At 42.7% G+C, this 27,269-nt stretch overlaps 2 protein-coding genes across 5 annotated transcripts in view; one reads left to right on the plus strand and one right to left on the minus strand.

Moving 5' to 3' along the window:
* LOC131948491 (regulating synaptic membrane exocytosis protein 1) overlaps window positions 1-27,269 on the plus strand; it is a 112,522-nt gene that overhangs the window by 38,985 nt on the left and 46,268 nt on the right. The window lies entirely within an intron of this gene.
* LOC131948526 (uncharacterized) lies at window positions 19,137-22,723 on the minus strand. Of its 2 annotated transcripts, none has more exons than XM_059310098.1 (3): window positions 22,566-22,723; window positions 20,854-21,039; window positions 19,137-19,856 (listed from the first exon to the last, which is right to left on the minus strand). In XM_059310098.1, the coding sequence occupies exons 2-3, from the start codon at window positions 20,992-20,994 to the stop codon at window positions 19,326-19,328; spliced, it is 672 nt and encodes a 223-aa protein (XP_059166081.1). In that variant the 5' UTR covers window positions 20,995-21,039; window positions 22,566-22,723; the 3' UTR covers window positions 19,137-19,325. The 2 variants fall into 2 exon arrangements, with proteins under 2 accessions (XP_059166081.1, XP_059166072.1); XM_059310089.1 differs by having other exon boundaries at window positions 20,854-21,051.

Below are 27,269 nucleotides of genomic sequence, written 5' to 3' on the forward strand. Positions count from 1 at the left end.
ATTTGTAAACCTCTACAGCCTACAACTACCACACAATTTTTAAACCTTTACAACTACCACACAATTTGTAAACCTCTAAACCCTACATCTACCACACAATTTATAAACCTCTACAGCCTACAACTACCACACAATTTGTAAACCTCTACAACTACCACACAATTTGTAAACCTCTAAACCCTACAACTACCACACAATTTGTAAACCTTTACAACTACCACACAATTTGTAAACCTCTAAACCCTACAACTACCACACAATTTGTAAACCTTTACAACTACCACACAATTTGTAAACCTCTACAGCCTACAACTACCACACAATTTGTAAACCTTTACAACTACCACACAATTTGTAAACCTTTACAACTACCACACAATTTGTAAACCTTTACAACTACCACACAATTTGTAAACATCTAAACCCTACAACTACCACACAATTTGTAAACCTTTACAACTACCACACAATTTGTAAACCTCTAAACCCTACAACTACCACACAATTTGTAAACATCTAAACCTCTACAACTACCACACAATTTGTAAACCTCTAAACCCTACAACTACCACACAATTTGTAAACCTCTAAACCCTACAACTACCACACAATTTGTAAACCTCTAAACCCTACAACTACCACACAATTTGTAAACCTTTACAACTACCACACAATTTGTAAACCTCTACAGCCTACAACTACCACACAATTTGTAAACATCTAAACCCTACAACTACCACACAATTTGTAAACCTTTACAACTACCACACAATTTGTAAACCTCTAAACCCTACAACTACCACACAATTTGTAAACATCTAAACCTCTACAACTACCACACAATTTGTAAACCTCTACAGCCTACAACTACCACACAATTTGTAAACCTCTAAACCCTACAACTACCACACAATTTGTAAACCTTTACAACTACCACACAATTTGTAAACCTCTAAACCCTACAACTACCACACAATTTGTAAACCTTTACAACTACCACACAATTTGTAAACCTCTAAACCCTACAACTACAACACAATTTGTAAACCTTTACAACTACCACACAATTTGTAAACCTTTACAACTACCACACAATTTGTAAACCTCTACAACTACCACACAATTTGTAAACATCTAAACCCTACATTTACCACACAATTTGTAAACCTCTAAACCCTACAACTACCACACAATTTGTAAACCTCTACAACTACCACACAATTTGTAAACATCTAAACCCTACATTTACCACACAATTTGTAAACCTCTAAACCCTACAACTACCACACAATTTGTAAACCTCTACAACTACCACACAATTTGTAAACCTCTACAACTACCACACAATTTATAAACCTCTACAGCCTACAACTACCACACAATTTGTAAACCTCTACAACTACCACACAATTTGTAAACCTCTAAACCCTACAACTACCACACAATTTGTAAACCTCTACAACTACCACACAATTTGTAAACCTCTACAGCCTACATTATACAACTACTTGAAAACAATCTTTTATCATCTCCGTCCGTTATGAACAAAGAAAGAAGAACAACAGAAGACATAAAAGCTCCGTGTATCAGCGAGCTGTACAAGACTGCAGTGTAGGAGGCGATTAGGCTCTAATCCGGATTAGTTTTAAAGGTTTTGTTCTGATTATATGGAGAATTATTACGACAAAACAAACAAATATAGATTTTTTAGGTGGATATCCAATAGTTTTGATTAGTCATGATACAAGAAACACCCCACTATATACATACATACAATACAACACTACACCATCCAACAAACGCCTGCCAAAAGTCCGTCAAATCCGTCCTCACAGTTTGTTACAGTTTGTTACCCCTGCTATTTTTATCTTCTTTACTCAACCGTGACACGCAACTAATCAACCGTATCGAACAGTAGAAATCACGCTAGAGCTGATTTAATGAATAGATAATTTATTACTCATTACTAGCCGAATAATTTGATTTTATTATTATTATTATGAATATTAACTTGCTGTTTGATTTTAATCTCTGTGTGAGTTCAAGGCCATATAAAATACAGTCAGCCTAAGCTGTAAACCTGGGATGTAGTTATACCAGGACAAGCTGTGTTATACCAGTGCACAAGCATGGCACCATTATGTGACTCATGTAGCATCTGATGCCACATACTGACGTGACTTGTAAGACACGTCATTTAAATCCGATGACCACGTGACCCAGCGAACAATGTCCTCATCCCAGGTGTCACTTTCGTTACGTCATTTTTACCTGCAGCTGATCCAGTTGCCAGGGAAAAACTCATTAACTTAATTAATGAAATATCAACAGTTTTTTAAAGCCCTAATTACAGCGATATTAGAATCGTGTCGATGCTCCAATATCGAGTTCCACGTTGGTCGGGGGCAATTAATTATTGGCAAGAAAATAAAATGGCATGCAACCCGAGCCTGCGCCTACATGCGTGGGATGGAGGGGTACATGCACTGGGCGTTCTGCTGGTTCTAGAACATTCTGCTGGTTCTTTCATTGCTCGGTTCTAGACTCTCAATAAGGTCTTTCATTGTATGGTTATATATCTCGTGGTAGGTCACTCATTATCTGGATTAAAACCCTGTGTTAGCTCTGGTTATTGCTCGGCTCTAAAGGAATATACATCAAAAGACGGCCAAAGACTTTCGACTGGTCGACTTAGTGAGTGACACCGCCCACTTACAGAAACAGGAAATAAGTTACATCGGGAAAAATGTGGAGTTTAGACGTGCAAACAGAAACAGGAAATAAGTTACATCGGGAGAAATGTGGAGTTTCGGGCATTCAAGATCTGAAGGCGGGGTTCATATTGAAGTTATTGACAATAGAGTCATGTTCATATATTCCTGATCTGGAGTCAGCTTCAGATTCCTGATCTGGAGTCAGCTTCAGATTCCTGATCTGAAGTCAGCTTCAGATTCCTGATCTGGAGTCAGCTTCAGATTCCTGATCTGAAGTCAGCTTCAGATTCCTGATCTGGAGTCAGCTTCAGATTCCTGATCTGGAGTCAGCTTCTATATTAAAGTTATAAAGTCAAGTTCATATATTTTACATGCAGCTTTACATGTTCAAGATTTGTAGTCAGTCACCTATTTAAACCACGTCAGACAAAAAGGCAATTTGTAGTTTAAATTCGCCTGAGTACTGAACTATTTTTACCTAAGCTATTTTTAATCTGGCAGTTAGCGATCGATCGGGTCTTGTATTACGTGGACAGGTATTTCAAGGTTTAAAATAGAATGTGCAGATTTCTAGGTGAGCGAAATTACCTGTGCAGGTATTTCAAATTTTAATAAATATGTGTTCTAGGTGAGTGAAATACAATACAAGACAAACTTCACACGAATGTATAAGATTGTATGGGTCAAGGTGAATAGGTCACTGTGGATAGGTCAAGGTAAAAACTTAAAGGTGAATAGGTCAAAGTAAATAGGTAAAGGTTAACTGTTCAAGGTCAATAGGTCATGGTAAATAGTTGAAGGTAAATAGATCAAGGCTAAGGTGGATACGTCAAGGTGAATAGTTCAAGGTTATTACGTCAAAGTGAAAAGGTCAAGGTGTAAAGGGTGATAGAAGAAGGTAAATTGTTAAAAGTGAACAGTAATATGCTAGTTCAAGAATTTCATCAACCATTGTACTGCGCTGGAGCAATGATAACATGACACCCTATGATGTCACTTCACTATTCTAGCATCTCTATAGCGTGACTCTGTTATATAAAGCTAACAAAGAATTAGCGTGACGCTGTTACATAAAGCTAACAAAGAATTAGCGTGACTTTATTTCACAATGCTTGCAAATATCAATCATCGCACTTGTTCAAATGACTAATTAGACTCGGTTAATGAAAAGGATCACGTTACAAGAATGATTAACGTCTGAAGTTAATTAATTATTTTCACGTAACTAATGAGACAATGGGAGAACGTTATGATCCGATCAGCCACCACACCCAAAGGTCATGACAGGAGAAATATATCAAATAGTGACATCATGTACAAGTTTATAATAGTGTGACGTCTGAAAGAATATTACAACCTAGTGACGTTAAAAAGATATCATAGAGACGTTAATTTTTGTTGAGTTATATACATTGATTTTTTTGTAATTTAAAAAATCAACACAATCTTGATACAAGAGGGACACAAAATCAAGAACATCAAAATTTACATCCACACAAGAACATCAAAATTTACAACAACACAACAACATGAACATTTACTTTCACAGAAGAACATAAAAATTTACATCCACACAAGACTACCCAACAAAGCCCTGTTAAAATTCTCTGGCTTATAGTTAGCATTGAATGCATCTAACGATGGCCTACTGCTGGCATTTAATGTATCTAATGATGGCTGTTAATTGAAATGGATCTGCCATGAATCGTTGTCGTCTGAACTTAAAGTACCCAACGCAAGCTCACGTCAAAATGCACACAACCTTATTTAGACTCACGAAATACATTGTGCATTCTACTCACGTTTTTCTATACCCAACTCCCATCGGTGTTAGTCCTAGGCCGTACCACCCCTCCCCCACCCTCTCTGTTAGTCCTAGGCCGTACCACCCCTCCCCCACCCTCTCTGTTAGTCCTAGGCCGTACCACCCCTCCCCCACCCTCTCTGTTAGTCCTAGGCCGTACCACCCCTTCCCCACCCACCCTCGTTAGTTAAACTAACACGTGATCCCCACTGAGTACAGTGACAGTGTCGACCGCTCACCCTGATACCCTACAGTCTGGTCCATTTGGGTCGTCTGTTGAGTAGCGGATCCCAAACGATTAGACCCGACGTCTGGTTCTATGTCTGGTGGTCAACAGTGATGTCACGTGATGGTGCCAGACCAGTGCTGGACGTGCCGGACATATCAAACACGGCTTCATTACCCTGTGGACGGGGGGGGGGGGTAGATTAAGTAGTGTATACAGCAGAGCCGTGAGGGAGTGTAGGACAGGCTTCTCAGTGCTTTAAGATGACCGTCCATCAAAACATTGAACCAGGTTTTGTGGGCCAAGGGACTGCCCGTTAAATAAGGTGACCCCTTACTTTGGTAGTCAACCTTTTTTTTTTTACCTGTGCAGGTATTTCACCTTTAGATATTTCATAGAGTCTCACCATAGGATTTTCATATAATTTGTGTTTCACCTTTAGGTATTTCATAGTTTCACCGTTAGGTATTTCATAGCGTCTCACCATAGGTGTTTCATATTATTAGAGTCTCACCTTTAGGCATTTCATATTATTAATCTCTTACCTTTAGGTACTTCATTTAATTAGTCTCACCATATTTGTTTCAAATAATTATAGTCTCACCTTTAGATGTTTTTTTATAATTAGTCTCACCTTTAGATGATTTTTATAATTAGTCTCACCATAGGTGTTTCAAAGAATTCACCTTTCGTCATACTGCTTACTTTTCACTTAATGTCTCTCTTGTCTCGCCTTTTAACGCCTGACATTTGAAAGTCTTTATTTTTTTGTCTCACCTTTCAATGTCTGACCTGTGTGATCACGTGGTACACAAGTTGTGACATGGACCACGTGGTACAAGGACCGGCCTCTGATTGGCTGCAGACGTTTAGTCGTCTGTTACACGGTGGGGATTAAGTTCCGTTTAGCCAGGGGGAGGGGGTGGTGATGTCCCTCCCGTCCTCGACATGTGGGGTAGTGGTTGGGCAGGGAGAGAGGTAATATACGTGTTACATCATACCAGTGTCATACCAGGTGGAGACTTGGTAACGTCACAACAGTAGCCCAGTCAGTCGTGTCAGGAGGTCAAGGTCACTTATGGCACCTCGCCCTTGTAACATTCAACTCTTCCAATTTCCTACATCAGCTCAATAGAGACGTGCAGGGCGGCACTAATGTAGTTGAGTACCTTCATACAAGTGAAGAATATTATATATATATATATATATATATATATATATATATATATATATATATATATATATATATATATATATATATATATACATATATATATATATATATATATATATATATATATATATATATATATATATATATATATATATATATATATATATATATATATATATATATATATATATATATATGTATGTATATATGCAGATATTAATTACAGTATTGTAAAATTGTCTCGCAGCGAGCCTGCTAATTTCGTATACAAGGACAAATGTAAAATCAGCCAGCACCGGAGTTAATTAAGCCAAATTGGCCACTCAGGCCAGAATTAACATGACATGCCAGGCAGCGTTTTGTTGGCCAAAAAAATTATCCGACCAGTTAACATCAAGATACGTTTTTTACAAAGTTCATTGTTGCTGCAAGGGTAACATGGAGCTTTACACTAAAGTTCATTGTTGATGAAAGGGTAACATGGAGCGTTACATTCAGCCCGAGGCCGCTTGATTGGCTCAACTTTTAGTGCTAATTACTCGCGCTCTGTGACGTAAAACTTTTAAAGCCGGTAGATAAAGTTGCCAGAATTTGATGAGATGTGGGTTTATTATTTGCTACATTTAGGACGTGTTCAACGAAGCACGTTTGACGTTAGTTTGTAAAATTTGGACTTTTTATTTATGAAGTGGTCAATGGTTGATCAGAAAACCCTTAAAAAGTTTACTGTATTGAATACGTGACAAAAATCACACAATCAGATCATGGCAGGTATCTATGAATGAACAAAAAGTGGATGTCAAAGGAGGATAGAATTAAGACTTCAATAACCGAAGAAACTCAGACTATGAAGGAACTGAGACTTTATGAAGGAACTGAAATTTTGTGAAGGAACTGAGACTTCAATGAATGAAGGAACTGGGACTTCAATGAATGAAGGAACTGGGACTTCAATGAATGAAGGAACTGAGACTTTATGAAGGAACTGAGACTTCATGAAAGAACTGAGACTTCAATTAATAAAAGAGCTGAGACCAATGAATGAAGGAACTGAGTCTATGAAGGAACTGAGACTTCAATGAATGAAGGAACTGAGACTAGGAATGAACTGAGACGCCAATGAATGAAAGAGCCGAGACTTCAATGAATGAACGGAGATGTCAACAAATGAAGTACCTATGACGTCAATAAAGAAAGTAAGACATCGGTAATTGAAATTGGTATCCTAAAATGGCATCAGGCAGCAAAAATTTGTTTGATGACATACTTCCGGTCCAATTTTGACCTATTGACCAGCAGGCGACTTAATCATGGCGGCTGACACGGGGGGGGGGGGGAGGACTTTCTTACAGATGTATTAGGCCTTGACCTCTAGATAGAAATCTTAAGACTCTTGACAGCCGTGTGACTATGATTGAATTTTTTGGGGTGAGGTTTTGTGTGTGTGTGTGTGTGTGTGTGTGTGATGGGAGGGGGTTGGGGGGGGTGTGGGCAGTTGACAAGACTTGAAGCTAGAGAATAAACAAGGCCCATTCTCTTCATCCGGGTCTCCTTTACCAGGCTAATAAAAACAAAAGCCACATGCGGAGGCGTGTGTGCAATTTCTGTTGTTTTTTTTTTTTTTGCACCACACTTAATGACTGAAGTTTATAAAGGCCTTATGTCGTCAATTAGAAAGTTGACTACGACGGGTTATTTGACCACCTTCTACCACCAAATGTTGACCACCTCCTACCACCAAATGTTGACCACCTCCTACCACCAAATGTTGACCACCTCCTACCACCAAATGTTGACCACCTCCTACCCTCCCCCCCACAAAGTGTTGACCACCTCCTACCACCAAATGTTGACCACCTCCTACCACAATATGTTGACCACCTCCTACCACCAAATGTTGACCACCTCCTACCACCAAATGTTGACCACCTCCTACCACAATATGTTGACCACATCCTACCACCAAATGTTGACCACCTCCTACCACCACGTGTTGACCACCTCCTACCACCAAATGTTGACCACCTCCTACCACCAAATGTTGACCACCTCCTACCACTAAGTGTTGACCACCTCCTACCCCCCCCCCCCCCCAAGTGTTGACCACCTCCTACCACCAAGTGTTGACCACCTCCTACCACCAAATGTTGACCACCTCCTACCACCAAATGTTGACCACCTCCTACCACCAAGTGTTGACCACCTCCTACCACCAAATGTTGACCACCTCCTACCACCAAATGTTGACCACCTCCTACCACCAAGTGTTGACCACCTCCTACCACCAAATGTTGACCACCTCCTACCACCAAATGTTGACCACCTCCTACCACCAAGACCTAGGTTCATTTGTCTACGCTCCTGAAACCATAAACGATAAAACACTAAAGACGCTTGACTTGAGCACGTGCCGGAAGATGGCGTCGTGCCGGGGAGGGCAAGGGGTGGGGGGGGGGGGGGGGTGTCAGATAAACAATGGGTCAGTCGAAAGTCTGTCTGTCTAGTATCTGCCTATTTGTCGTGATCGTTGTCTGTCCTTTTCTCAGCAATATCCAGGCCAACAAGAGAACAGTTTAACATGGTAGTCCCATAAACGACTGACATCATATCAATAAATTAGGGCGTTTAATAGCTGCACCGGTGATGCGATGGGTTAACTCAGTATGTAAGTGGATAAGGGAGGGGGGATATTTGACTGGTGGGGGGGGGGGATATGTGACTGTGGGGGATATTTGACTGGTGGGGGGATATTTGACTGGTGGGGGGGGATATGTGACTGTGGGGGATATTTGACTGGTGGGGGGGGGGATATGTGACTGTGGGGGATATTTGACTGGTGGGGGGATATTTGACTGGTGGGGGGGGATATGTGACTGTGGGGGATATTTGAATGGTGGGGGGGCGGAATATTTGACTGGTGGGGGATATTTGACTGGTGGGGGATATATGACTGGTGGGGGGGGGGATATTTGACTGGTGGGGGATATTTGACTGGTGGGGGGATATTTGACTGGTGGGGGGGATATTTGACTGGTGGGGGGATATATGACTGGTGGGGGGATATTTGACTGGTGGGGGATATTTGACTGGTGGGGGATATTTGACTGGTGGGGGGATATTTGACTGGTGGGGGATATTTGACTGGTGGGGGGATATTTGACTGGTGGGGGGATATTTGACTGGTGGGGGGATATTTGACTGGTGGGGGGATATTTGACTGCTGGGGGGATATTTGACTGGTGGGGGGATATTTGACTGGTGGGGGGATATTTGACTGGTGGGGGGATATTTGACTGGTGGGGGGATATTTGACTGGTGGGGGATATTTGACTGGTGGGGGGATATTTGACTGGTGGGGGATATTTGACTGGTGGGGGATATTTGACTGGTGGGGGGATATTTGACTGGTGGGGGGATATTTGACTGGTGGGGGGGGATATTTGACTGGTGGGGGGGGATATTTGACTGGTGGGGGATATTTGACTGGTGAGGGGGGATATTTGACTGATGGGGGGATATTTGACTGGTGGGGGATATTTGACTGGTGGGGGGGGATATTTGACTGGTGGGGGGGGATATTTGACTGGTGGGGGGGGGATATTTGACTGGTGGAGGGGGGATATTTGACTGATGGGGGGATATTTGACTGGTGGGGGGATATTTGACTGGTGGGGGGATATTTGACTGGTGGGGGGGGATATTTGACTGGTGGGGGGGGATATTTGACTGGTGGGGGATATTTGACTGGTGAGGGGGGATATTTGACTGATGGGGGGATATTTGACTGGTGGGGGATATTTGACTGGTGGGGGGGATATTTGACTGGTGGGGGGGGATATTTGACTGGTGGGGGGGGATATTTGACTGGTGGGGGATATTTGACTGGTGAGGGGGGATATTTGACTGATGGGGGGATATTTGACTGGTGGGGGGGGGATATTTGACTGGTGGGGGATATTTGACTGGTGAGGGGGGATATTTGACTGGTGGGGGATATTTGACTGGTGAGGGGGGATATTTGACTGATGGGGGGATATTTGACTGGTGGGGGGGGATATTTGACTGGTGGGGGATATTTGACTGGTGAGGGGGGATATTTGACTGGTGAGGGGGGATATTTGACTGATGGGGGGATATTTGACTGGTGGGGGGATATTTGACTGGTGGGGGGGGATATTTAACTGGTGGGGGGGGGATATTTGACTGGTGGGGGATATTTGACTGGTGAGGGGGGATATTTGACTGATGGGGGGATATTTGACTGGTGGGGGATATTTGACTGGTGGGGGGGATATTTGACTGGTGGGGGGGGGATATTTGACTGGTGGGGGGGGGATATTTGACTGGTGGGGGATATTTGACTGGTGAGGGGGGATATTTGACTGATGGGGGGATATTTGACTGGTGGGGGGGGATATTTGACTGGTGGGGGATATTTGACTGGTGAGGGGGGATATTTGACTGGTGGGGGATATTTGACTGGTGAGGGGGGATATTTGACTGATGGGGGGATATTTGACTGGTGGGGGGGGATATTTGACTGGTGGGGGATATTTGACTGGTGAGGGGGGATATTTGACTGGTGGGGGATATTTGACTGGTGAGGGGGGATATTTGACTGATGGGGGGATATTTGACTGGTGGGGGGGGATATTTGACTGGTGGGGGATATTTGACTGGTGAGGGGGGATATTTGACTGATGGGGGGATATTTGACTGGTGGGGCGATATTTGACTGGTGGGGGGATATTTGACTGGTGGGGGGATATATGACTGGTGGGGCGATATTAAACCTGTGGAGAAAAACAAATGGTCCACGATTAAAATATTGAAGAGAAGGAAGAAAACCTTACTAACAAAAAATTGTGAAAAGAAAAACCTTACTATCAAACTCAGAGAACGACAGAAAAACCTTACTATCTTGAGATAGAAAAACCTTACTATCTTGAGATAGAAAAACCTTACTATCTTGAGATAGAAAAACCTTACTATCTTGAGATAGAAAAACCTTACTATCTTGAGATAGAAAAACCTTACTACCTCTGAGAAATGAAGAAGCCCGTCTAACAAGCAGACGCAACAAGCAGGAAGCCTTGTATTTCCTTACCCTAACAAACGCTAGCCACCTTAAGAACTCTTTTATTAAATCAATCAACCCTGATCAGCCCCCCTCCTGTCTGATCCCCCCTCTGATAAGCCCCCCCCCCCCCTTGAAAGCGGGTCTAGATGGAGCGGATGATTAAAACAGGCGGCGGTGTGAACGGGCTGTAGTGTGGGGGCCCAACCGGCAGCAATCAGCTGACGACAGCACTGCGGAGAAAACTGGCACACGTCTGCCACCAGTCAATTCAATTTGTAAACAATAGGTTGGGAGGGGTGAGGGAGGGGGGAAGATGTTTTGGGCTTTGGGCTTAGATCTGTGATTTTTGGTCACCAGTTTTGGTATGTCATAGTGGGCTTCAGATTTAAATATGCTTTTGTGGGCTTTTAGGTCTGCTATTTGTGGGCTTTTAGGTCTGCTATTTGTGGGCTTCACATAAACTTAGTGGGCTTTAGTCAAGCGTACTCTTCAGCTTTAGGCCGCCACCCAGATGATAGCTTAAGCACACTTTTTGTGGGCTTAGATAGCCCGCCGCTGTGGGCTTTAGTTGCCCGCCGCTGTGGGCTTTAGTAGTTTTTGCCCAACTTTTATGGGCTTCAAACATTTTTACTACGGAAAATATTTGGCCTGAGTCAACACACTACACACCACGATTTTAAATACAGAAAAAACGGTCAGGTCAGTTGTGTCGTGTTTATTTTAAAACATCCTCAAATGTTGGACATTGATTTGAATTGTTACATAATTTGGTCGTGTTTGTTTATACGTTAGTGAATGTTGGACATTGATTTGAATTTTTACATAATTTGGTCGTGTTTGTTTATACGTTAGTGAATGTTGGACATTGATTTGAATTGTTACATCATTTGGTCGTGTTGGTTTATATATTAGAAAATGTTGGACATTGATTTGAATTGTTACATAATTTGGTCGTGTTTGTTTATAGGTAAGTGAATGTTGGACATTGATTTGAATTGTTACATAATTTGTTCGTGTTGATTTTAGAATGTTGGACATTGATTTTAATTGTTACATAATTAGGTCGTGTTGGTTTATACATTATAGAATGTTGGGCATTGATTTGAATTGTTACATAATTTGGTCGTGTTGATTATAGAATGTTGGGCATTGATTTGAATTGTTACATAATTTAGTCGTGTTGGTTAGAGAATGTTGGACATTGATTTGAATTGTTACATAATTTGGTCGTGTTGATTAGAGAATGTTGGACATTGATTTGAATTGTTACATAATTTGGTCGTGTTGATTAGAGAATGTTGTGCGTTGATTTGAATTGTTACATAATTTAGTCGTGTTGGTTTATACGTTAGAGAATGTTGGACATTGATTTGAGAAACTTGATACCTGAAGCAACGTGAGAAGAAGGCAGAGAGCAAATAAAAGAAACATTTCAATGAAAATTCGCCTAGAAATCTGTCACAGTGGGGGGGGGGGGGGGGGGGGTGCGCTTATTTTGATGTAAGCACACGCACGCTTGTGGTATGCGGTTCCGTGGCTCTTGAGAAATCGATCCCGTGGCTCCACTAGAATTTGACCCATGGCTCTTGAGAAATCGATCCCGTGGCTCCACTAGAATTTGACCCATGGCTCTTGAGAAATCGATCCCGTGGCTCCACTAGAATTTGACCCATGGCTCTTGAGAAATCGATCCCGTGGCTCCACTAGAATTTGACCCATGGCTCCAAGAGAAATTGACCTCGTGGCTCCACTAGAATTTGACCCATGGCTCCAAGAGAAATTGACCTCGTGGCTCCACTAGAATTTGACCCATGGCTCCAAGAGAAATTGACCTCGTGGCTCCACTAGAATTTGACCCATGGCTCCAAGAGAAATTGACCTCGTGGCTCCACTAGAATTTGACCCATGGCTCCAAGAGAAATTGACCTCGTGGCTCCACTAGAATTTGACCCATGGCTCCAAGAGAAATTGACCTCGTGGCTCCACTAGAATTTGACCCATGGTTCCAAGAGAAATTGACCTCGTGGCTCCACTAGAATTTGACCCATGGCTCCAAGAGAAATTGACCTCGTGGCTCCACTAGAATTTGACCCATGGCTCCAAGAGAAATTGACCTCGTGGCTCCACTAGAATTTGACTGTTGCAGACCAGGACTACGATGTTGCCGTCCGGTTGCTTAGTCGCCGGCCGAATACGTTGCTGACACTGGCTCGGGCACTAGCCAATAAGGCCGTCGTTGTCTAGGGGTATTTAATTATTCTACCCGAGTCAGCTACAGTGAAGTAATCAACGGAACAGGAGACCTTCTTAGTTTATGCTGTTTATTAATGTGCTGAATGCCTGTTCTGCTGAGCGAGGCTTCCCCTAACCGCTAACGTCGGGAGCGCTTGTGCGAGAGAGAGCGAGAGACTAACTAACCTGCCTGTATTTATACCCCTGTCTTAACCCCCTAGCTGTTCCCACGGGACAATGAGCTCAGAACATGTGACCTAACAAATTATCCCCCCTGGCGCTAACAACCCTGGCTACTGGTCAGTATAAAGACTACTATTGTCCTGTCAGAGCGGTCAGTCTCCTTTGAACGTGTCACCTACTGTCCATCCCTACTGTGTACCCTGTAATTATCTAGTGAATAGGTGTTTGTGGAATTCTGACCTAACATACTCCCCCATACCCAGAGCAAATTGGGCTTTGCACTATTTGCCTAAAACTAGTTACTAAACTACTATTTTAATTTTGCCTTCGCCCAGCAGATGATATATACATACAACTAAACAGTGTATACATACATTACAATATACATAATAATATATAATGCATATATATAAAAAAAATATTTAAGAAAAACAAAACAATCAAAGCTTAAAACAGAATCTACAACAGCAGTTAGCACATTTGATGGGAAAAAAAATAAAAAAAAAAAAAAAAAAAAAAAGAAATATACAGTCTATATATATATATATATATATATATATGTTGCAACCAACGTTCAATAGCTCATGCACCCACTCATTTACGCAAAATTAAACTTCTTTGGAGCCAAGTATAACAATTATAAAATTTCACTTGTGCTTGCATACTTTTTGTTTCTATTGCTATTAGTGATAACACATAGCGAGTCTAGCACTCACGCTTTCAAAATCCACCCCCTAGTACTCATTCTCTCTATTCCCTTGATAGCATGTCCGCTACTATATTATCTTTTCCTGGTATATGCTCTATAGTAAACTTAAATTCTTGTAACAATAGAGACCATCGAGTTAATCTAGAGTTGCTGTAACTACAGTTATTTAAATACTTCAAAGCTCGTTGGTCCGTTTGGAGTGTAAAGTGTACGTTGTTTAAGTACAGTGCTAACTTCCCCACTGCCCAGATAATGGCCAAACATTCCCTCTCAATTGTTGAGTACCTCGTCTCTCGCGGTAGCAACTTCCTGCTGACATATTTGACGGGCCGCAGCACCCCCTCTTTAGCCTGCAGTAGCACTGCGCCTATGCCGCGTGCTGAGGCGTCCGTCCTGATGTTTTGTGAATTGTGATCGACGAGGACCAGAGTTGTCCCTAGGATGGTGTCTGTATTGCGGTGATTTCGAGCTATGTGTGTTGTGTCTATAGCTGTGTCTGAAGTGCGGTGAATTTGATCTACTAAGACGTCGGTCATCTTTTAAGACTGATTGCATTGATTCTGCTATGGTAGCTATAAGCTCTGTCGGTGCATCTGGTGAGTCGCCTAGCTGTTTCGTCGGAAATATAGCGAAATAGTTGTCACACTGTTTCTCCACCTCGTCAACAGTCCTAGGGTTATGTATTAGAATGTGTTGTCTGATATCTTCACTTACTGTCCTTAAGATTTTATCTTTAAGAATCAGATCAAACAGACCGTCATAAGTTTTCTCTATCCCGCTTAGTTCGACCCATCTCTTCAAATAATGTCTAGTTCTCCTAATGTAGCTTCCTGGTTTGTCCTCAGAGTTGGGTTTGGATGAGTTAAACCTATTGCTGTAGCCTGACTCTGTCAGCCCAAAATGTTTCAGAACTTCTCGTTTTAATTTGGTGTAGTCTTCTTCTGCTCCTAGCTCAGTTAACCAGGCATTACAGCCTCTGTCTAACAGGACTTTCCTGAACTCATGGCACCAATATCTATGATCTAACCCTACCTCTCTAGCTTCTCTTTCAAAAATATCTATCACTACTTCCATGTCCATTGGACCACCGTTACTTTTTAAACCAATCAGCTTGAGACGTGGGACATATGATTTTGTTTGTTCAACTACCCGTTGGTTACACAAACTTTGTTGCTCCAGTTCGAGGGTTTTTAATTTAACCATTTCTTCTGATTCTATTCTCAGTTTTTCTAAATCTCTCTTAGCCTCTCGTTCGGCTAACTCTATCTTTAGTTTTGTTTCCTCTCTATGTTTTTCTTCTGCTTCTGCTAGTTTATTTTCAGCCCACTCTAATAGTTTACTCCCTTGGCAAATTTTATACTTCTGACCCAATGCCAAGTAATAGCCAAGCGACAATTTATCTTCACCGCTCATTGTCACAGTCACGGTGGGCGTGTCGGGTAGTTTCTATTGGTCGAAATGAAAGACGAACAATGTCAAGTAGTGGTCAGTGAAAGTCCAGGCACGCAACTAGGCGGAAGGGTTAATTGCGGTCCGTGTAGCGTGACCAGCGGGGGTGTACGTCTGACACGTCTTATTCGAATGTACGACCTATTGTAACTACAGCGGTTAAGGTTACGCCCACTACAACGCTAGCAGGTAACAACTGTTTGTGACGCTTACGCCGAGACTGCCGTGTATGCTTTATGTTAACGAAAAATTCCCAACTAGCCTACCTAGAAACCCCAGTAATGGCAACTCAGGAAGTTTACTTAACCTCTACGACTATAGAGAATTTCACGCGGGTATATCTAACCCCAATGGTAGAAGAAAACCAGAGTAAGTTGCTTGCCGAGAGCACCGCACGAGGGCTGATACAAAAGGCACTTACCCCAGAGTGTGATTGTAGGTCAGGAGTGCTGGTCCAATATATCAGCAGGCTGCTGCACCTTCACACGCTCACACACAAAATACACTTGGCTTCTGGGTTGGTAGACTAAAGGACATCAACGATGAGTTCGGTGGACATCAGCGTAGTCTTCACACGGCTCACTTCGTGACTTGCTAGACTCTGGCCAAGGAACACTTCGTATGGGAACGTTGTTTACGGACGTCTGTTGCAGGAACAGCTTCTAACACGGATAGCGTCTTGCGGGAACGGTTGTTACGGGAGCTCGTTGCACAGTACAGTTTAGTTTACAGGAACATCCAATACAGGAGCAGCTGGTACCAGAACAGTTTCGTACAGGATAGCTTGATACGAGGGCAGTAACAGTTCTTGCAGGAACAGCTTCTTACTGGAACAGCTTCTTACTGGTACAGCTTCTTACAGGAACAGCTTCTTACTGGTACAGCTTCTTACAGGAACAGCTTCTTACAGGAACAGCTTCTTACAGGAACAGCTTCTTACAGGAACAGCTTCTTACTGGTACAGCTTCTTACAGGAACAGCTTCTTACAGGAACAGTTGCAATAGCGACAACTTGTGCAGGAAAAATATCATGCGGGAAGCTTCGATCTTGTGAGAGGCCCTTATGTCCGATAGGACGAGCCCCCAGATGTTGCAGACCGGACTACGATGTTGCCGTCCGGTTGCTTAGTCGCCGGCCGAATACGTTGCTGACACTGGCTCGGGCACTAGCCAATAAGGCCGTCGTTGTCTAGGGGTATTTAATTATTCTACCCGAGTCAGCTACAGTGAAGTAATCAACGGAACAGGAGACCTTCTTAGTTTATGCTGTTTATTAATGTGCTGAATGCCTGTTCTGCTGAGCGAGGCTTCCCCTAACCGCTAACGTCGGGAGCGCTTGTGCGAGAGAGAGCGAGAGACTAACTAACCTGCCTGTATTTATACCCCTGTCTTAACCCCCTAGCTGTTCCCACGGGACAATGAGCTCAGAACATGTGACCTAACAAATTATCCCCCCTGGCGCTAACAACCCTGGCTACTGGTCAGTATAAAGACTACTATTGTCCTGTCAGAGCGGTCAGTCTCCTTTGAACGTGTCACCTACTGTCCATCCCTACTGTGTACCCTGTAATTATCTAGTGAATAGGTGTTTGTGGAATTCTGACCTAACATTGACCCATGGCTCCAAGAGAAATTGACCTCGTGGCTCCACTAGAATTTGACCCATGGCTCCAAGAGAAATTGACCCATGGCTCCACTAGAATTTGTCGCGTGGCCCGACAAGAACCTCGCATTGTGCATCAAATGCCACACGAGTAATCATTATGAAAGTGAGATATGGAATTAAGTAGCCAGGCATTGAAGGGGTGTGATGTTGATGTAGTGTGGTGGGGGGGGGGGGTATATAGCAGCACACACACACACGTTGTAATTGTAGGGAATTGCTTATTGTTGTCATGGATACTGAGTATTTCAGGAGATGACCGCGTCACGAGTTAAATATCAAAACGTTTTTTCACCATTTGATAGCTTGTTGAACGACAATGCTGACAGCTACATACGCTATGTTGGGTGGATTAGGTGGTTTAGCAGACACAAGGTGGTGGGTGGATTAGGTGGATTAACAGACATAAGGTGGTGGGTGGATTAGCAGACATAAGGTGGTGGGTGGATTAGTAGAAACGGGGTGGTGGGTGGATTAGTACACGGGGTTGTGGGTGGATAAGGTGGATTAGCAGATACGGGTGGTGGGTGGATTAGGTGGATTAGCAGACACGGGGTTGTGGGTGGATTAGCAGACACAAGATGGTGGGTGGATTAGTTGACACGGGTGGTGGGTGAATTAGGCGGATTAGCAGACACAAGATTGTGGGTGGATAAGGGGGATTAGTAGACACGAGGTGGTGGCTGGATTAGGTGGATAAGTAAACACGGGGTGTCAAGTGGAATATAATACACGGAATGAGCTTTCCCACCCACAAGTCACAGGTATTGAGACATATTTGAGACTGTCTTCTAGACATGCAGACAACCATACTCAGACAAGACACATTCTAACTGCCACCTTTAGACAAGACACCTTTAGACAAGACACAATCAGACGGACACATTTACACAAGACACAGACACCCGTAGACAAGACACATTCAGACAGCCATCTTTAGACAAGACACATTCAGACAGCCACCTTTAGACAAGACCGAACGATTGTAGCCGCCTGCTGCTACCCAGCAGACGGACACAAGTTGACTGTTGCCGGCATGTTGCCGCCATCTGCCCGCCCTCCTCACCGGAAATGCTGCTCCAGACCCCGCTAATGGCAAATGGCCGGACGCTGTCGATTACTCACTGATCCGTCACTGTCACCATCGATACTTAACCTCGATATACGGTATCGTTTCAAATTTTAACAGCCGACTTGAATGGACAACCGATCCATTATCACACAATTAACATGATAATGAAATCGATTACTGAATTTGAGAAAAAGAATAAAAATAGCCATTTTTGTATTTATGATACTAAACATATCACAAGAAAATTAAAAATAATAACTGAACGATGCTAATTGCAGGGTCTAATTATATAATTATAATTAAAAGAAAAGTGCAAGACAAATTTAAACATTGTTTCCGTATTCTGTCAAGTGAACTAAGTCTTGATTTAGTTTAACACGAAATGGTTATGTCACCCATTTCAATACATTTTACTTCTTGGCTATTTTAAAACGTATTCTCGAAGCCCCATCAGCCACTCATTTGACCTTAAAGCCACCACTGAAAAAAATATCATCTATTTAAACAGTGCTAAAAATACATTCCCCCCCCCCCCTCAGTCAGTAATGGTGACACCAAAGTGAGAAAAACGATTTCCATCTGGTTCAAAGAAGTACCACCAGATGCCCCTTTCAAAAGTCTCAACGCCCAAATAATATCGATCCCCAATCAATAAATCGGACCGTAAGCGACCCTCCTCAGCCTGAGATTTGTTTTCTTGTAGCCGGCAGGAGAGCTTCAAGTGTTTTATATAGAAGTTTCATGACGTTAAAATCAAACGATTGCAACTTCTAAAATGGATTTTCTGAATGAACATTTAAAAATGATAAACAAATGAGAAGAAATTCGAGTAGTTTTTAGGATTGCACATTTATTTTATTTTCAAAGTTCATTTGTCGGTTTGTATTTCATTTTTCATTGTAAGTTATCTTTTCTGGTTTGTTCTTGTCACTAAAAGCGGTAGGGTTGTTGTTGGGTGTTGTTCTTATAGTCAGGTACGTAGCTGGGGTTGTTGCTTGATGTTCTAGATTGTTCCGTCACTAAAAGCGGTAGGGCTGTTGCTGGGTGTTGTTCTTATAATCAGGCACGTAGCTGGGGTTGTGGACGCCGAACTGGGTCGTGGTTGACTGAAAATATTTCCCTGGCTTTCGCAGCACCAGCGAAACAAAAGCCGCTCCCACCAAAAATCCACTCCCAGCGGCGCTCAGGTAGAACGCCCAGCCGAGCTTCAACTGTCCGAAGGGCCCGAACGGGTTGAGGTCCCCCTTGGTGCAGGCGGAGAAGGTGGAGACGGAGGCGATGCCCAGTAGCCCGGCCAGCAGGGATGTGACGGCCCCGAACCTGTAGACACCCAGGCTGCTCGTGCAACAGGAGATGAGCGAGCCGAAGAAGGTGAGCAGCATCAGACACGTGGACACGGCCGCCATGATGCGAACCACCTGAAAGTAGAGGTCGCTGTCTTTTGTCTCAAACTTCCACGGCAGGAACTCACACGTGTCCAACTGGCTCAAGGTCACGTGCGCGCAGCCAAAGACAAGCCCGACGCTCACGCTTTGCGTCAGGTCGCCATTCTGCAAGCAGAAGTATATTTAGTCGTTAGATCATTGGGATACATTTTATCTAAAGTTTTGGTGTAGCCAAGATTTACCTTTGTGATAACTTTTATCTAAAGTTTTGGTGTAGTCAAGATCTACCATTGGGATAAGTTTTATCTAAAGTTTTGGTGTAGCCAAGATCTACCATTGGGATAAGTTTTATCTAAAGTTTTGGTGTAGTCAAGATTTACCTTTGTGATAACTTTTATCTAAAGTTTTGGTGTAGTCAAGATCTACCATTGGGATAAGTTTTATCTAAAGTTTTGGTGTAGCCAAGATTTACTATTGGGATAAGTTTGACCTAAAGCTTCGGTATTGCAGAGATTTACCTTTGTGATAACTTTTATCTAAAGTTTTGGTGTAGTCAAGATCTACCATTGGGATAAGTTTTATCTAAAGTTTTGGTGTAGCCAAGATCTACCATTGGGATAAGTTTTATCTAAAGTTTTGGTGTAGCCAAGATTTACCTTTGTGATAACTTTTATCTAAAGTTTTGGTGTAGTCAAGATCTACCATTGGGATAAGTTTTATCTAAAGTTTTGGTGTAGCCAAGATCTACCATTGGGATAAGTTTTATCTAAAGTTTTGGTGTAGCCAAGATTTACCTTTGTGATAACTTTTATCTAAAGTTTTGGTGTAGTCAAGATCTACCATTGGGATAAGTTTTATCTAAAGTTTTGGTGTAGCCAAGATCTACCATTGGGATAAGTTTTATCTAAAGTTTTGGTGTAGCCAAGATTTACCATTGGGATAAGTTTGACCTAAAGCTTCGGTATTGCCGAGATTTACCTTTGTGATAACTTTTATCTAAAGTTTTGGTGTAGTCAAGATCTACCATTGGGATAAGTTTTATCTAAAGTTTTGGTGTAGCCAAGATCTACCATTGGGATAAGTTTTATCTAAAGTTTTGGTGTAGCCAAGATTTACCATTGGGATAAGTTTGACCTAAAGCTTCGATATTGCCGAGATTTACCTTTGTGACTGGGTCATTCCCAAACATGTCGGGGCCAAAGGTCGAGACCTCCCAGAAGGGTGAGATGTAACCAGCCAGCGTGACCAGGACTCCGATGACAAGCAGGGAGGAGGAGCATCTCTGGGTTCCTGACAAAACCATGTCTGCTTCACGTCTGCTTCAAGTTTCTTTACGTCTGCGTCACGTCTGTTGGAAGAGCTTATAGATAAAAACATCGTGTCAAAAACACCTCACACACAGTTGTACATACATGTACATTATATACACACACCATACAAAGACATACATACACCATACAAAGACATACACACATTCCATACACGGACATACACACACACACACCATACACGGACAAATACAAGACATACAAACACCATACACAGACATACACACCACACACACACACATACCATACACAGACACACACATACCATACACAGACACACACATACCATACACTAACATACACACACCATACACAGACATACACACCATACACACACATACCATACGTCATTTTCTACACAACGTACAGTCGTCATTTTCTACATAATGTACAGACGTCAAACATTCCTAAAAAATATTATATAGGCCTATAAACAATATCAAATATAGTAAACAATACCATATGACAGTCAATAATAAATAATTAACTAAAATCATCCAAAACACTATTAAAATTTAGCTATGAGATGTTTTGTCTGAGATCTTTTGTCCATGATATCATTTGTCCTGATATATTTTGTCCTGGTATCTTTTGTCCGTGAGATCATTTGTCTTGCGATATTTTGTCTGATAGATTTTGTCTGATATCATTTGTCCTGAGATCATTTGTACAGACGTCATAGTCTACATAATGTACAGACGTCATAGTCTACATAATGTAGCATAAAATTTTATTCTCTGTCGGCACCACCCGTCACAAAAAGGCAAGATCACCCATCCCCCCCCCCGTAAAATGACGTCACACCTCAGCCTACAACCCTCCTGAAAATTACATATGAATCTTTTTTTACATCAATTTTTTCTTTTAATTAAACCTCTTAAATTTCATTTACAAAATTCTAAGGAGGCAGTATATAAAAATTATCAAAATAGCCCAACAATTGTGGAGAAATGTAGCTGAACACGGCAGTAGATTTAATCTGGAGCTAATTTCCAACACGTGATAAGTGTGATCTAGTGAGATGGACTAGCGAGTGGGGGGGGGGGGGGGAAATAAACTCACAAATTGAGATGGACCATCGAGTGTGTGTGTGGGGGGGGGGGATGAACTCACAAATTGAGATGGACCAGAGAGTGTATGTGTGGTCCATGGGGGGGGGGGAAGATAAACTCACAAATTGAGATGGAACGGGCTGAAGATATCTCGGTGAAGTGGTTTAAAACATTAGCTGCGTGTGTAGATGTACTTAGATGGTACAGGGCAGGACTAGGTGACATCGTGCCTTGATGTCATTATAGTTGCCTTGATGTCACCTTCTTGTGCCATGATGTCACAACTAAAATCAAGGTATGTGTAGATGACATTAAGAGCGAGTGCAGGTGACACTAAGGAATGTGTAGGTGACTTCATGTCACAACAAAATGACATCTAGGCATGTATGTGTGTTATGAAGGCTACACAGAACACCTGTGATTAACATAATTATTACATATTCCATCGGCAATAATTAAAATTATCAAGACAAAAACCAGTTATTGATACTTACCACAAGTTAAATCAGAAAAATATTTTTTAAAACCTCAAGACCTACTCAAATACCCAGCTCAACTCAGTGAATGTTTTTATCAAGCTATTGTTCTATAATTATCTATCTGGGTGAAATAAAGAAATACACGTCTGATTACAGAACAGTTAGATAACAGATAGATAGCGTATCCGTAATGTCGCCATAAGCTGTCTACATCAGTTTCTATTTCAGTGGCGGTCTTTGGTCTAGTTGGGGTAGATGAGTGGTCTGTTGGTGTTGTTGCACTATCTTAAAAATTGTTGTACCATCATAACGATTGTGACTGTTGTACCATCATAACAATTGTGACAGGTGTACCATTATAACCATGGTAACTGTTGTACAATCATAACCATTGTGACTTTGTACCATCATAACCATTGTGACTGGTGTACCATCATAACCATTGTGACTTTGTACCATCATAACCATTGTGACTTTGTACCATCATAACCATTGTGACTGGTGTACCATCATAACCATTGTGACTGATGTACCATCATCAATACTTCCACTATTCCTGTACACATTTTCCCTTGATACTTCCACTATTGTTGAACAGTTACCCGGCTTACTACCAGAGATACTCATCTTACAATTGTCAGGCTACCCATCACTAGCCTGTGTACACATTACAATTGTTAGGCTACCCACCACTTGCCTGTGTACACATTACAATTGTTAGGCTACCCACCACTAGCCTGTGTACAGATTACAATTGTTAGGCTACCCATCACTAGCCTGTGTACACATTACAATTGTTAGGCTACCCATCACTAGCCTGTGTACAGATGTACCCACCACTGGCCTGTGTACACATTACAATTGTTAGGCTACCCATCACTAGCCTGTGTACACATTACAATTGTTAGGCTACCCATCACTAGCCTGTGTACAGATTACAATTGTTAGGCTACCCATCACTAGCCTGTGTACACATTACAATTGTTAGGCTACCCATCACTAGCCTGTGTACACATTACAATTGTTAGGCTACCCATCACTAGCCTGTGTACACATTACAATTGTGAGGCTACCCATCACTAGCCTGTGTACACATTACAATTGTTAGGCTACCCATCACTAGCCTGTGTACACATTACAATTGTCAGGCTACCCATCACTAGCCTGTGTACACATTACAATTGTTAGGCTACCCATCACTAGCCTGTGTACACATTACAATTGTTAGGCTACCCATCACTAGCCTGTGTACACATTACAATTGTCAGGCTACCCATCACTAGCCTGTGTACACATTACAATTGTTAGGCTACCCACCACTGGCCTGTGTACACATTACAATTGTTAGGCTACCCACCACTGGCCTGTGTACACATTACAATTGTTAGGCTACCCATCACTAGCCTGTGTACACATTACAATTGTCAGGCTACCCATCACTAGCCTGTGTACAGATGTACCCACCACTGGCCTGTGTACACATTACAATTGTTAGGCTACCCATCACTAGCCTGTGTACAGATGTACCCACCACTGGCCTGTGTACACATTACAATTGTAAGGCTACCCATCACTAGCCTGTGTAAACTCTTCAGTCTACAATTGTCAGGTTACCCACTACTAGCCGTGTACACTATTTTGTCTCTACTTTCTCCCGTCATCAGTTTATTGTGGCAGGAGCTTTCTTTCATAGTAAAACACGTCATGATTGTTGAGTGGCTGTACAATCCCACGCCATGATTGTTGTGGCCGTACAGTGACGTCACGATTGCACAATCCCACACCGTTGAGTGGCCGTCTAGCCACGTGACGCTGGCCACAGACCAACACAGGACGGATGTCACGTGGTTTCAATACAATGTTCGATTAGGTTAAAAGCTTTAGTCACGTGACTACCACGAAAATATCTGATTGGTTAAGTCTGGCCTTGACCTCCAGCCTTGCACGTGCCATTTCCCCCTGTTTAACCCATCGATTCTCTACAAGAAAGACAACCCCTCGCATAACGCACATTTTACAAATCAGCTTTATTAAAATCTAACACAAGATTGGTTATTATAAGGCAGAGAGATGGCATTATGATAAGGTTGGTTATTATAAGGCAGAGATTCCAGTCTTGTCATCATTGTGTTTCTGTTGTCGCATGTTAAATGGCTAACTGCATTTGTTTGCTTTGAATTTTTGCTGATTTTTTTTACTCAAAATTTTTGGCCCAGATTAAGACGTCGACGTACCATACAATCTAATGTAACGACCTAGAAACGGTGAGCGCATCAGTTATATCATGAGAAGGTATTGGCGAGTCAGTGAGTAAAGCGCTGTGAGAAGATATTGGCGAGTCAGTGAGTAAAGCGCTGGTGTCTGTGAGAAGATATTGGCAAGTCAGTGAGTAAAGCGCTGTGAGAAGATATTGGCGAGTCAGTGAGTAAAGCGCTGTGAGAAGATATTGGCGAGTCAGTGAGTAAAGCGCTGTGAGAAGATATTGGCGAGTCAGTGAGTAAAGCGCTGTGTGAAGATATTGGCGAGTCAGTGAGTAAAGCGCTGTGAGAAGATATTGGCGAGTCAGTGTGGGTGTCTGTGAGAAGATATTGGCGAGTCAGTGAGTAAAGCGCTGTGAGAAGATATTGGCGAGTCAGTGAGTAAAGCGCTGTGAGAAGATATTGGCGAGTCAGTGAGTAAAGCGCTGGTGTCTGTTAGAAGATATTGGCGAGTCAGTGAGTAAAGCGCTGTGTGAAGATATTGGCCAGTCAGTGAGTAAAGCGCTGTGAGAAGATATTGGCCAGTCAGTGAGTAAAGCGCTGTGTGAAGATATTGGCCAGTCAGTGAGTAAAGCGCTGTGTGAAGATATTGGCCAGTCAGTGAGTAAAGCGCTGTGTGAAGATATTGGCCAGTCAGTGAGTAAAGCGCTGTGTTAAGATATTGGCGAGTCAGTGAGTAAAGCGCTGTGAGAAGATATTGGCGAGTCAGTGAGTAAAGCGCTGTGAGAAGATATTGGCCAGTCAGTGAGTAAAGCGCTGTGTGAAGATATTGGCGAGTCAGTGAGTAAAGCGCTGTGTGAAGATATTGGCCAGTCAGTGAGTAAAGCGCTGTGAGAAGATATTGGCCAGTCAGTGAGTAAAGCGCTGTGAGAAGATATTGGCGAGTCAGTGAGTAAAGCGCTGGTGTCTGTGAGAAGATATTGGCCAGTCAGTGAGTAAAGCGCTGTGAGAAGATATTGGCGAGTCAGTGAGTAAAGCGCTGTGAGAAGATATTGGCGAGTCAGTGAGTAAAGCGCTGTGAGAAGATATTGGCCAGTCAGTGAGTAAAGCGAGATGTCCTAGAGAAGATATTGGCGAGTCAGTGAGTAAAGCGCTGTGAGAAGATATTGGCGAGTCAGTGAGTAAAGCGCTGTGAGAAGATATTGGCGAGTCAGTGAGTAAAGCGCTGTGAGAAGATATTGGCGAGTCAGTGTGGGTGTCTGTGAGAAGATATTGGCGAGTCAGTGTGGGTGTCTGTGAGAAGATATTGGCGAGTCAGTGAGTAAAGCGATGTGAGAAGATATTGGCCAGTGAGTGAGTAAAGCGCTGTGAGAAGATATTGGCGAGTCAGTGAGTAAAGCGCTGTGAGAAGATATTGGCCAGTCAGTGAGTAAAGCGCTGTGAGAAGATATTGGCGAGTCAGTGAGTAAAGCGCTGTGAGAAGATATTGGCCAGTCAGTGAGTAAAGCGAGATGTCCTAGAGAAGATATTGGCGAGTCAGTAAGTAAAGCGCTGTGAGAAGATATTGGCGAGTCAGTGAGTAAAGCGAGATGTCCTAGAGAAGATATTGGCAAGTCAGTGAGTAAAGCGCTGTGAGAAGATATTGGCGAGTCAGTGAGTAAAGCGCTGTGAGAAGATATTGGCGAGTCAGTGAGTAAAGCGCTGTGAGAAGATATTGGCCAGTCAGTGAGTAAAGCGCTGTGAGAAGATATTGGCGAGTCAGTGAGTAAAGCGCTGTGAGAAGATATTGGCCAGTCAGTGAGTAAAGCGCTGTGAGAAGATATTGGCGAGTCAGTGAGTAAAGCGCTGTGAGAAGATATTGGCCAGTCAGTGAGTAAAGCGCTGTGAGACGATATTGGCGAGTCAGTGAGTAAAGCGCTGTGAGAAGATATCGGCCAGTCAGTGAGTAAAGCGCTGTGAGAAGATATTGGCCAGTCAGTGAGTAAAGCGCTGTGAGAAGATATTGGCCAGTCAGTGAGTAAAGCGCTGTGAGAAGATATTGGCCAGTCAGTGAGTAAAGCGCTGTGAGAAGATATTGGCCAGTCAGTGAGTAAAGCGCTGTGAGAAGATATTGGCCAGTCAGTGAGTAAAGCGCTGTGAGAAGATATTGGCCAGTCAGTGAGTAAAGCGCTGTGAGAAGATATTGGCCAGTCAGTGAGTAAAGCGCTGTGAGAAGATATTGGCGAGTCAGTGAGTAAAGCGCTGTGAGAAGATATTGGCCAGTCAGTGAGTAAAGCGCTGTGAGAAGATATTGGCGAGTCAGTGAGTAAAGCGCTGTGAGAAGATATTGGCCAGTCAGTGAGTAAAGCGCTGTGAGGAGATATTGGCGAGTCAGTGAGTAAAGCGAGGTGTCTGACCAAGATTTCACACGTGGTTAATCCGCCTTTATAATCCGACATTAACGTGGACGTTACTGACAGCTCAAGGCACGGAGATAAATGTCACGTTGGTGGGCCGGTGTCTTGGCGGTGAGATGATGTCA

Source organism: Physella acuta, unplaced genomic scaffold (genome assembly GCF_028476545.2).
Source record: "Physella acuta isolate Inbredline_101_S28 unplaced genomic scaffold, ASM2847654v3 ptg000059l, whole genome shotgun sequence".
Taxonomy (NCBI): Eukaryota; Metazoa; Mollusca; class Gastropoda; family Physidae; genus Physella; species Physella acuta.